Source organism: Sus scrofa, chromosome 13 (assembly GCF_000003025.6).
Source record: "Sus scrofa isolate TJ Tabasco breed Duroc chromosome 13, Sscrofa11.1, whole genome shotgun sequence".
Classification (NCBI taxonomy): Eukaryota; Metazoa; Chordata; class Mammalia; order Artiodactyla; family Suidae; genus Sus; species Sus scrofa.
The window spans coordinates 12685893-12698778 of NC_010455.5; the positions used below are offsets into that span (position 1 = coordinate 12685893).

The 12886-nt window shown below is 45.1% G+C and overlaps 1 protein-coding gene across 1 annotated transcript; it reads left to right on the forward strand.

Annotated features, from left to right (window-relative positions):
• OXSM (3-oxoacyl-ACP synthase, mitochondrial) lies at positions 1-6256 on the forward strand. The gene is made up of 3 exons (XM_021071439.1): positions 1-106; positions 880-1887; positions 5400-6256. The coding sequence occupies exons 2-3, from the start codon at positions 908-910 to the stop codon at positions 5800-5802; spliced, it is 1383 nt and encodes a 460-aa protein (XP_020927098.1). The 5' UTR covers positions 1-106; positions 880-907; the 3' UTR covers positions 5803-6256.

Sequence of the window (12886 nt, forward strand, 5' to 3'; positions counted from 1 at the left end):
TGCGTGCGCGTCCCCTCGCGGGACGTGTGTGCGCGCGCGCGCCCCCCGCGGGCCTGCGCGTGCGTCGAGAACCGCGGCTACGCGGGCGGCGGGAGACGAGGTTCAGGTACCCACTGCTCGCTGCTCTCTTCCTCCCCCCCTGCATCGCCTGATCTGGTCGGGGTTGCTGGGGGAGAGGAGCATGGAGGACGTGGGTCTGGTTTCTCCTCCTCTTGCCATGCTTTCTCGGGTGCCGAGGGCTGTGCGTGGAGTCGGCCACACATCACCCCGCCCCCTCCCGCGCCTCCCCACCCTCCGGCGCCTCCCCACCCTCCGGCGCCATCCACCCCTCCGGCGCCTCCCCCCCTCCCGTTCCCCCTCTCCCGTTCCCCCCCTCCCGCGCCTCCCCACCTTCCCCCGCCCGCCTTTGACCTTCGGGTACCGGGAACCCTCTTTTACCTCCATGTTGAAGATCAAAAAAAATCCACTCCCTACCCCAAAGAATAGGCCCTGAAATGTGTTTTGTGCCACCCACTCCAGAAATACTGCTTATAATAAGGCCTCGGCGATCCTGAAAAAGGATGCTTCCTGCAGCCTGTACCAGGCTAGCAGTGCCATACATTCTCATTCTGTAGTTCTGTTGTGTTGAATCGAAAGAATCATCTTTTCACCTCTTTATCTTGGAATGTCTGAGGGTACTTAGAGTCAAAAACGAGTGTATTCCAAACAGGCAGTTTGATGACAAGTATAAATTAAAATCACGTAACCTTATTTTACCTGTACTCCTTAGCAGCTCACATGGAGCACCTGAAAAAACACCTCAGATATTGTTTCATAGGCTTTTAAGCTATTTAAACAACAGTGAGAACCTGTCAAGCATAGTGTTGTGATTTTTTACAGGAAATTTGCCGATATCTAAATCTCAACCATGCTGTCAAACTGCTTGCAAAATTTCCTGAAAATGGCAAACCCTCGTCTAATATATACAAGATTGTACCAGCGAGTAATTAGTGAAAGGAAGTTTTTTGGAACTGTACCAACATCCAGATCGCGCAGGCGTGTTGTCATTACAGGCATTGGCTTAGTAACTCCTCTTGGTGTTGGAACTCAACTGGTATGGGATCGTCTTATCCAGGGAGAGAGTGGAATCGTTTCGCTGGTTGGTGAAGAGTATAAGAGTATTCCTTGCAGTGTGGCTGCTTATGTGCCAAGAGGTTGTGATGAAGGTCAATTCAATGAACAAAACTTTGTGCCCAAATCAGACATCAAGTCCATGTCTTCTCCCACCATTATGGCCATTGGGGCTGCAGAGTTAGCCATGAAAGACTCCTGCTGGCATCCTCAGTCAGAAGCTGATCAAGTGGCTACAGGTGTTGCAATTGGCATGGGAATGGTTCCTCTAGAAGTTATTTCTGAAACTGCTTTGATGTTTCAGATGAAAGGTTACAATAAAGTCAGCCCATTCTTTGTCCCTAAGATTCTGGTCAGTATGGCAGCAGGCCAGGTCAGCATTCGATATAAACTCAAAGGCCCCAATCATGCAGTATCCACAGCCTGTACCACAGGAGCTCATGCAGTGGGAGACTCTTTTAGATTTATAGCCCATGGCGATGCTGATGTGATGGTGGCTGGAGGTACAGATTCTTGCATTAGCCCCTTATCACTTGCGGGGTTTTCCAGAGCCCGGGCTCTGAGCACAAACTCTGATCCTGCGTTGGCATGTCGACCATTTCATCCAAAGAGAGATGGTTTTGTCATGGGAGAAGGTGCAGCTGTGCTGGTGCTAGAAGAACGTGAGCATGCTGTTAAGAGAGGGGCCCGGATCTATGCAGAAATTTTGGGCTACGGACTCTCAGGTGATGCTGGTCACATAACTGCCCCTGATCCTGGAGGAGAAGGTGCTTTAAGGTAAAGACTGAGTGTTTGGAGTATTTCTTGAGGAGTTCCCACTGTGGCTCAGTGGTTACAAATGCAACTAGTATCCAAGAGAATGTGGGTTCAGTCTGTGGCCCCACTCAGTGGGTTAAGGATCCAGTGTTGCCATGAGCCGCGGTGTAGGTTGCAGACAACGCTTGGATCCTGAGTTGCTATGGCTGTGGTGTAGGTCAGCAGCTACAGCTCCAATTTGACCCCTAGCCTGGGAATTTCCATGTGCCTCAAGTGCGGCCCTAAAAAACCAAAAATAAATAAATAAATAAAAGTATTTGTTAAGATAAGGCTTTTCAGGAGATCCCGTCTTGGCTCAGTGGTTAATGAATCCAACTAGGAACCGTGTGGTTCCCTGGCCTCGCTCAGTGGGTTAGGGATCTGTGAGCTGTGGTATAGGTCACAGATGTGGCTTGGATCCCGTGTTGCCTGGCTCTGGTGTAGGTTGGTGGCTACAGCTCCGGTTAGACCCCTAGCCTGGGAACCTCCGCATGCCATGGGTGCGGTCCTAGAAAAGACAAAAAAAAAAAAAAAGATTCTTCATTGGAGTCTTAATGTAGGGGAAATTGTAATATTTGGCTTTGGTGTATTGTATCTCTGTTGTGTTCCCATTTTAGACCAAACATGTTCTTTAATTCTTTGCTTTACCATGTTTGAAACATTTGAGTATCCATGCAAAAAATGTTTTTAGTTAAGGTCAGTGAAGTTGTGAAGAAGGCCATGTATGTCTTTGCCATCTTTTCATCCCTTCAGTTGTGCTCAACAGCTGTCGGCATGTTTCTTCCGCAGCCCACCTCTTTGGCCCTTTATCAGACTTGGACAGTGAAGTTAAACCTTTGTTCCAGATGCATCTGGTCTCTGCTCCAGGGTTCTGCTGTTATTAAATTTGCTCTTCCCAGAGTTCCCTGGTAGCCAAGCAGGTTAAGGATCCAGCATTGCCACTGTTGTGGCTCTGGGTGGCTGCTGTGGCATGGGTTTGATCCCTGGACTGAGAACTTCTCCATACCATGGGCATGCCAAAATAAATAAATAAATAAATAAGTAAGTAAGTAAAAATGCAGATGCTAACTCCATCTATAGGTATAGGTTGGGGCCTGAAAGTCTGCACCCACAGCTGCATATGGGAGTTCTTAGGCTAGGGAACCAATTGGAGCTGCAGCTGCCAGCCGACGCCACAGCCACAGCAAGCAGGATCTGAACTGCACCTATGACCTACACCACAGCTCACGGCAACACCTGGATCCTTAACCCACTGAGCGAGGCCAGGGATCAAACCCTCGTCTTCAGGGATGCTAGTCAGGTATGTTACCACTCAGCCGCAACGGGAACTCCAAGTCTGCATTTCTAACAAGCTCCTAGGTTTTGCTGATGCTGCTCATCTTAGGACTACACATTGAAAAGCAAGTTACTTTTATTGTAAGAGAGAGTGAGTAAAGTTAAACAAAACAAAACAAAGCCCAAAACAAAAGCAAAAAACCCCTCTGGTAATATGTTAGTATGTTAGTAAATAGTTTAGCCTGCTTAGATCATCTTATGTTTTAACCAGTTAAATTAGCCAGAAGTTGGTGAATCTTTTCTGTAAAGGAACAAATAATAAATATTTTCAGCTTTGTGGGCCACTGGGTCTCTGTGACAGCTACTCATTCACAAGCTCTGCTTTTTAAGTGAAAGCAGCCGTAGACAGTATATAAATGAATGGATGTGTTCCAGTGAAACTACATTTGACCCCTGAGTAACACAGGTGTGAACTGGACGGATTTTTTCCTAACCACATGCTGTAGGACTATAGGAGCCAACGTTGGCTGAATCCATGGATGTGGAATTGGGGATGAGGAAGGCTGACTGTAAAGTTAGAGGAGAATTTTCCACCCTGTGGAGCGTCAGCACCCCTAACCCCCATATTGTTCTTGGCTGAATATAGTTACAAAAACAGGCACCTGGCCAGGGTCATAATTCACTAACCCCCTAATTATACTTTTGAGTTTTAGTGAGTAGTTGCTTGAAATGTCAAACATATTGGCCAGCTAGAGGAGGAAGTTGTTCTGTTTATGTGAGGCCTTTTAGCACACTTCAAATTATGCTCTGAGCTGCCTCTTAAGGAAATATATGCAGCCCAGAGATCAAGAATGAAAAAAGATGTTAATACCCATGAGATTTTCAAAGATTTTCCGGAGAAATGTTTTATTTTGGGATTTGTTTGTTTTTTGGTTTGGCTTTGTACTTCATTTGTTTAGAGTTCTACAGCCTGAATTAGAGGATTTTGAAAGCTCATTTGAAGCATTACAGTAATGGTACAGATATTTTTAAAATTTGGGGGAAATATGCCAAGTATTACATTTAAACATGAAAGAAAAAATAAAACGTTGTTATAATAAATTGTTTCTCCACAGTTTACACACACACACACACACCACTGGTAAGAAATTCCTTGAAGAAAATTTTTTTTAAGTTTTATCAAAGTGTAGTTAATTTACAAGCTTGTGATGATTTGTGCTGTACGACAAAATGACCCAGTCATGCATATGCACATATCCATTCTCTCATCAGAGTCTTTTTTTTTTTTTTTTTCCGCTTTTTAGGGCCGCACCTGCAGCATATGGAAATTCCCAGGCTAGGAGTCGAATTGGAGCTGCAGCTGCCAGCCTATACCACAGCCACAGCAATGCCAGATCCGAGCCACTTCTGCTGCCTATACCACAGCTCGCAGCTACGCCAGATCTTTAACCCACTGAGCGAGGCCAGAGATCAAACCCACATTCCTCATGGATACTAGTTGGCTTCATTACCGCTGAGTCACAAGGGAAACTCTGTCTCTTCAGATTCTTTTCCCATATAGATTATCGCAGAATACTGAGTAAAGTTCTCTGTGCTGTATAGCAGGTTCCTGTTGGCCAATCATTTAGAAAAATTATTCTGGGCTTGAGTCTATGTTGCTTTTTCCTCAAGGAAGAAAGGACAATTCAAATAAAATAGAAATATTCGTCTTTTTGCCTTTTCTTGGACCACTTGCACGGCATATGGAGGTTCCCAGGCTAGGGGTCTAAACGGAGCCGTAGCCGCTGGCCTATGCCAGAATCACAGCAACGCAGGATCCGAGCCATGTCTGCGACCTACACCACAGCTCACGGCAACGCCAGGTCCTTAACCCACTGAGCAAGGGCAGGGCTCGAACCCTCATGGTTCCTAGTCAGATTTGTTAACCACTGCGCCACAACGGGAACTCCGAGAAGTATATTTGTTTAGAGACTAAAATCCATAGGCTTGTATGTTTATCTCATGGTGATGAATTGGTACGTGGTGCTGGGGGTGAGCATTTGTTCCCATGCATCTAACTCATCTGGCAGGTGAGTGAAGATGTTCTTCTGTTATTAGCGCATAAAGGATTCTTCGCATCCAGTGTACTTGGGTATTTCTTTTACTTAAGCCATGCAGATAATGAATTCCTTGTTAAAATTAAATGTAATCATGATGAATTCAATTTCTTATTTTATTAGGTGTATGGCCGCTGCTATAAAAGATGCAGGTGTACAACCTGAAGAGATATCCTATATCAACGCACATGCTACTTCCACACCGTTAGGAGACGCTGCAGAAAACAGAGCTATCAAACATCTTTTCAAAGACCATGCACATGCCCTTGCCATCTCATCCACCAAGGGGGCCACAGGACATCTGCTGGGAGCTGCAGGGGCTGCTGAAGCAGCCTTTACTGCCCTGGCTTGTTACTATCGAAAGCTGCCTCCTACTTTAAACCTGGATTGTACAGAACCACAATTTGATCTCAATTATGTTCCACTCAAGGCACAGGAATGGAAAACTGAGAAAAGATGTATTGGACTCACCAATTCCTTTGGTTTTGGTGGTACTAATGCAACACTTTGTATTGCTGGCATGTAGGACAAATCATTTGTAATTAAACACTGATTTTTTTAGTGCTATAAACTGCACTAAGTAGAGAAATAATATGTTGATATAAATGCATGTTTTTGTGTGTTGATATCCAGGTATGCTTTGTCTTTGTCAGGGTTTCTCAGTGGTGGCACTCTTGCTATCTCGGGCAGGATATTTCTTTGTTGAAGAAAGGAGGGCTGTCCTGTATATTGTAAGATGTTTAGCAGCATCCTAGTCTCTACCCCCACATAAGAAGCAAAGATCTATGAACGCTCTAGGTCCAATAGTTTATTATGACATTTCTCCTGCTCTCGTCCCTTCCACAAATATTTGGTGGGTAGCTCCTCTGTGCTGAGTACACCGACTCCAGACTCACCTTTTCCATGCAATGTATCAAGAAGGAATACAAATACAGCCAGAAGTTTAGTATCATTAATAATAAACTTCCTTGAATATAGCAGTCATCCAGCAGTGATCTATTTACCCCTTGCCCGGATAGCTCTTTTCTTCATATTAATCTGCACTGTAATTCAGCAAAGCAAAAGAATTTCTCTAAACTTACAAGCTATCAGTTCTCTGAAAGAAGGAAATGAAATTGCTGTGGCATTTCTTACTCCTTTTGTGTTTATGGTGATGCCAAGTGAGTAGCGGAGAGAAAAGTGGGATGTGGAACAGAAAGTGGTGACTCGAACCCTATCACCTTTGCCCACCTCTTTGCTGCTGCTTTGGGAGATAGTTTTTGTGTGCTTCCATCATCCCACCACAAGTGCTGGTGGTGCTCCTCTACTTTTCCATCTCAGGGCTTTCTCTGAAGCTGAGTGTTCTCCATCTGGCCAGCATTGTTGGGAGCAGAAGTTCCTTAGAGGCGACCCTCAACCAGTGGGCTGGGAGGCACTGGATAAGAGCCTCAGCCTCCTGTCAGAACAATTTCTAAGGTTGTGAACAGCTCTCAGGGTTTCTGGTGAGATAGAGCTTCAGTCTGACAACATTAACTAGCACAATAACATCCTGTGGGAGTCCCCGATGTGGTTCGACAGGATGGGCGGTATCTCTGGATCACTGGGACACAAGTTCAATCCCCAGCCCAGCACAGTGAGTTAAGGATCGGGTGTTGTCGCAGCTGCAGTGTGGGTTGTAATTGTGGCTCAAATCTGTTCCCTGGCCCTGAAACTCCATATGCTGTGGGGCAGCCAAAAAAAGGAGGGGGAAAAACAAACAAACAAACAAAAAAAACAAACCCTTTACCAGCTATTTTCCTTCCCGGATCCTGCTCCCAGATTTTTCATCCGCTCAGGAATCACCTCCCAAACAAACCACCTTGTTTCAGGTTCTGCTTTCTGGGGGATTCAAGACAGGAAGTTGTGTTGTAGGGGGGTTTATGTATCCAAGGGATAGAATGAGTAAATGGGTAAATGGAATGTGGGTATTTCTGCAGAAGTAAACTGCATTGCCCAAGTTAATAGCCCACAGACATTGCCTGCCTGCTGAGCTTTGTTATAGCACTTTATTCCTACATGGCTAAGACTCCAGCTATGTTCATTCAAGTTATAATCAGCTTTAATTCATATTTGCACACAGTTTGTTCATATTTCTCCAAACTACCTGTGGACTTGGTTTTGTACTGGCCACCGACAGTAAAGTGATATGTCAGGGCAGGTTTCCTAAAAGCAGCTGAGACCTTAAGGGTTAATAGGTCTCAGTCAAATTTAAGGGAAAGGAAGAGTATTCTAGCTAGGAGGTTTAGTGTGGAAAGGCTGAGAAATTTAGGGAGAACATCAGTACTAAACACAAATGCATAAACCCTGAGATGGGAGTAGGAAGTAAAGCCAGAAAATCTGGTGGAAATCAGGTTCCAAAGAAAACTTTTAAGTTCTTTTAAGGCAGTGAGATTAATGGGAAGCCATGTAAGGTTTGGGGTGTTATGATGGTTTTGTGATGTGTCAAGTTGGCTAGGCTGAATTACATTCCTCAGAATTCTCTTTACCATATGTTTTTAGTTTGAGCTGGCTGTGGGAGATTCTTGTAGGTTTGTGGGCTGGTTGTGAAGCAACAATCGTTTTGTAGCTCGTGGCTTTGCTGGCTGGCTTCCTGAGCTGAGGCAGAGACTGAGTCTGTGACTTCTTCACCTGCCCCTGGATGCTCCTTCTGTTTCCCTGGCTCCTGGCCCATGTTTGTTTAGCTTCATGAGTGGCCCATCTTCTGTCCCATGCCACCAAGAGTAGAGGCAGCAAGAACTGACAGCTTTAGGTTCATTCCTGTTTTTGTGTTTTCCAGCTGGTTCTTAGAGCTTGACAGCCCTCTTCCCTTCCTTCTCTGCCCTGCAGACTTTAGTATCTAGCAGCAGAAGGTAGTAGGTTGACATGACAGCCTTACAGAGACTGTTGGGCCAGTTTTCATAAGTGTGCAGCACAAATCCCTACAGGCATCTGTATCTAGATCTGGCTTAGAGGTTCTCTTTCCCTGACTGATACACAGAAAGAAGATAGGAGTTATCATAAGTAACATAATCACATTTCCTTTTAGAAACATCGCTCTGGCTGCAGAGCAAAGAACAGATTCTGGGGAAGCTGGATAACTATAAAAGAATTCAATAAGAATGGTACAGCAAAATCCAGGTAAGAAAAGATGATGGCCTGGATGAAGCAGAATTTTTTTTTTTTTTTTTTTGGCTGTGTCTGCAGCATGCGAAAGTTTCCGGGCCAGGGATTGAATCTTCACCGCAGCAGTGACAATGCTGACTCCTTAACCACTAGGCCATCAGGGAACTCCCTCCTTACCAATTGCATTAAAATGAACTCTCATCATATCTTTAATCATAGCCATTTTTAAATCTTTTGTCATTTATAGACATTTGTCATGCTCTGCTGCTTTTGCAAAAAAAATGTTCCTGTAAGAGTGCTTCGTCTTCAAGGAGATATGTGGAAAAGTGTATGTTCTGATAACTAAGATCATACCACTAAATTGAATAAGAATTTGGAGTTCCCGTCATGGCTCAGCAAAAACGGATCTGACTAGTATGCATGAGAATGCCGGTTCAATCCCTGGCCTTCCTCACTGGATTAAGGATCCAGTGTTTCTGTGTTGGAAATTACAATGATTCTGGCTCAGGTTGTCAGTGTCAGAAAGTGAGATATGTGGGCAGGAGAAATCTCGACATGGCTCTTTACTTCTGCGGAAGGGTGCGGGCACTCCAAAAAGTGTGCACACCGAACAAAGGACCCTCCCCTATTTATCCCTAACACAGGTGATGTACCTGTCCCCTTCCCATTGGTCAGGTCAGGGTGCACATTCTTCCCGGTTGGATAATTTGAAACAAATTGTTATTGGGAGAAGAGGGAAAGGGGAGGGGTGGGGGTTGCAGGAAGACGAAACCAGAGCAAAATGGAGTAACTGAGATTTCCTTTGATAGAAAAGACATTATGTTACTTTCCACAGCTGTGGTGTAGGTTGCAGAAGTGGCTCTGATCCTGTGTTGCTGTTGCTGTGGCTTTAGGTGTAGTTGTAGCTCTGATTTGACCCCTAGCCTGGAAACTTCCATATGCCATGGGTGTGGCCCTGAAAAAAAAAAAAAAGAATTTATAGAACTCTAATGGAAAAACTGATGAGGATCACTGCAGTATTCTCTTCTCTCTCTCTCTTTTTTTTAATTGGAAACATTGGTGTTTCCTTTACATTTTGTTTTCCCAGACTTAAGAAACCAATTTTCTTTTCTCTTAAAACTAGCTGCAATTTGCTAACATATACCATTGTGAATGAAGATGAAACATTTATCTTTTTCTCCCTACCTGATCTCTCCAGAACACAGAAAGTCCTAGAATGAATATTCTTATTTTCATGGCAATATAGTTATTTGCCTAACTTCAATAAAAATCTTTTCTTGTAAACAGGAATGAATTGCAACAGCCAGTGGGCTGAACTCAGCATTTGGCTGGTGATCAATCAATCCTGAGCCCTGGCTGTTAAGACTTTGCCCTGACAGTTGGGCTGGTCTTACTTTTTTGAGAGGAGAGGGGTGCGCTTAGAGCATGTGGAAGATCCCAGGCCAGGGATTGAACCTATGCCACAGAAGTGACCTGAGCCACGGCAGTGACAACACCAGATCCTTAACCCACTGAGCCATCAGAGAACTCCAATGTGTCTTCTTTATTAGATCACATGGGGATTCAAGGGATCGCTATTTTAGATCCCTAAAATTGGCATCTATTCCCATGAGGATGAACCACCAGTCCTTCTTCTGAGTTTGGCTGGTTAGTCTGAGGCAGCAGGGCCTGGTCTGAGCTAAGTAAGTGGAGGCAGCAGGAGCTGGATCCATCTCGGTCAGTGCCACCCACATTGTTGGGCCTACACATGGCCTCCACCTCTGCCGCTGTGACAACTTCCTTCACACACCGTTCCTGTAAGTTCTGGGTGGCCAATGACAAAGACTAATAGTGTCAACTGACAGAGTCATTTTGTCTCCTTGGTTGTTCATGTGTTCTCTGGTGGGTGCAAATGTGTGATACAAAAGTCTAAACTCCATATATTCATCAGCATGCATCTACTCCAGACAGACTCATCTCTGATCTAGGAGTTTTCCTTCCAGACTTGACTAATAGCCAGACTTCTGGCCACTGTCCAGGTATATTTATATATTCTCACTTCTTAGGCTACTTCTTCTATACAAAGTGGGTAATCAGATGCACTGTTTTCTGCTCTGCCCATCAGGAGCATTTTGCCTCATCAGGGTCTTTCAAATCTCCTCCTTGGAAGATAAACTGAGGCATATTAAACATTTTAAGAGTTTATTTGAGGAGTTCCCTGGTGGCTCAGGGGGGTTAAGGATCCAGCATTGTCACTGCTGTGGCTCTAGTTACAGTTGTGGCTCAGGTTCAATCCCTGGCCCTGGAATTTTGCATGCCACAGGCCTGACCAAAAAAAAAAAAAAGCGTTTATTTGAATTTTTTTTTTATTCCATCAACAGGAGCTCAGGGACAGACTTTCATAGAAAGGAAGCAAAGCAAAGGAAGGATGTTATTGATTTGCTATGTCTTAAAGCCTAGATGGCCCTTTGGGATTGGTTGTCCTTAGTTTCCATTTAATAACCTCGAAGTGTTTCAGGCTTAGAATATGGTTGGCTTACTTAGGCTGCCAGGATACTGGAGCCACTTCAGTCTAACAGTCTCCTGTTTGATTACCTTAACACCCTGAGTATGGTTTTAACACAGTTGCCATCTATTTTCACCTTGAACCACTGCAAGGAGACGAAATCAGAGGATTTGGAAAATGGTTCTTTCAGTCTTCCTTCCCTTTTCTTTTCTTTTCTCTTTTGGCTGTGCCTGCCGTATACAAAATTCCCTGGGCCAAGGATCGAACCTGTGCCACAGCAGTGACAATGCTGGATCCTTAACCTAGGCCACCAGGGAACTCAATCTTCTGTATTTTCTATCCCCTCCTAGAATATAAATTTGTCAGAGTAGCAGAGTTCCCATTGTGGCTCAGAAGGTTAAGACTTGACATTGTCTCTGTGAGGATGTAGGTTTGATTCCTGGCCTTTCCCAGTGGGTTACGGATTTGACATTGCTGCAAACTGTGGCATAGGTCACAGATGTGGCTTGATGTGGTATTGCTGCAGCAGCTGCATCTCAGATTTGACCCCTGGCCTGGGAACTTCCATATGTCACAGGTGCTGCTGTAAAAAGAAAAAGAAATTCACCAGAGTAGGGATTTTTGCTGCTTACTTTACTGCTATAGTTCCTGGTGCCTAGAACGGTACTTGGCACAAAGTGTGTCCCCAATAAATATTTGTTGGATGGAGAAACTAGTGAATCTCAGAAAGTTGCTCCACAGGCAACAAGGCTGGTAAGAGGCACCTCGATTCCCCCATCCCTGCTCTCCTACATCTACTTCCAAAACTCTACCTGATAGTAGCACCAAACACCCCCTGCAGGGAGCTGCCCTTCCCCTCCACTGCTGCTGTCAGTCTCCCCAAGTTGCTGCAGCTTTTTGGTCTTCCTGCCTCCACTTTGCATTGCTTCCCAAACACCCTTCATTTTTTTTTTTTTTTTGTCTTTTTGCTATTTCTTTGGGCCGCTCCCGCGGCATATGGAGGTTCCCAGGCTAGGGGTCCAATCGGAGCTGTAGCCACCGGCCTACGCCAGAGCCACAGCAACGCAGGATCCGAGCCGCGTCTGCGACCTACACCACAGCTCACGGCAACGCCGGATCATTAACCTACTGAGCAAGGGCAGGGATTGAACCCGCAACATCATGGTTCCTAGTCGGATCCGTTAACCACTGTGCCACGACGGGAACTCCACACCCTTCATTTTAATCATAACTGCCAGGTTGATTTTTTTATGATGTAAATCAAAGCAGGTCCTCTCTCTGCTGGAAAGCATCCCATGGCTTCCTATTCGACAGCAGGTAGCATATAAACACCTTACCAAGGCCTGTGATTGGCCCCAAGTCCCCTCCAATCCTACCTCCAACTGCTTGCCTGCCAAACTGCTGTTCTTTTTCTTCCTCTAATATAACAAGCTCTTTTCTGCCTCTATACTTGCTCTTCTCTGGTTGTTTTTCATTTATGTGCAAATTGGCTTCCTCCAGTTACTCTGGTTTCAGCACTGTTGTCTCCTGGGGGAGTGCCTTCCCAGCTGCCCACTCTCAAGTGGCCTTCTCTCTTCCTTCTAATCTCTCTCCATTCCAGAGCCCTGTTTTGTTTTTTCATATCTCTTATCACTATCAGAAACAACCTCCTTTTTAAAATTCTTTGGCTGTGCCTGCTGCATGCAAAAGTTCCCGGGGCCAGGGATCCAAGCCATGCCACAACAGTAACCTGAGCTATAGCAGGGACAATGCCAGATTCTTAACCTGTGATCCACCAGAGAACTCCAGAAATAATCTTTAAAAAATATGTTTTTCTGGGCTTTTTTTCCCCCTTTGTTAGAATGTAAGTTTTGTTTGTTTGTTTTGTTTTTTGTCTTTTAGGGCCACACCCGCAGCATATGAAGTCCTCGGGGTAGGCGTCAAATTGGAGCTATAAGCTGCCAGCCTATGCCACAGCCACAGCAATGCCTGATCCAAGCCGCATCTGCAACCTACACCACAGCTC

Coding starts and splice junctions, on each gene's coding strand:
- OXSM (XM_021071439.1), top strand. CDS start 908: ATGCTGTCAAACTGCTTGCAAAATTTCCTGAAAATGGCAAACCCTCGT. Junction 1,888..5,399: donor GGAGGAGAAGGTGCTTTAAG/GTAAAGACTGAG, acceptor TTATTTTATTAG/GTGTATGGCCGCTGCTATAA.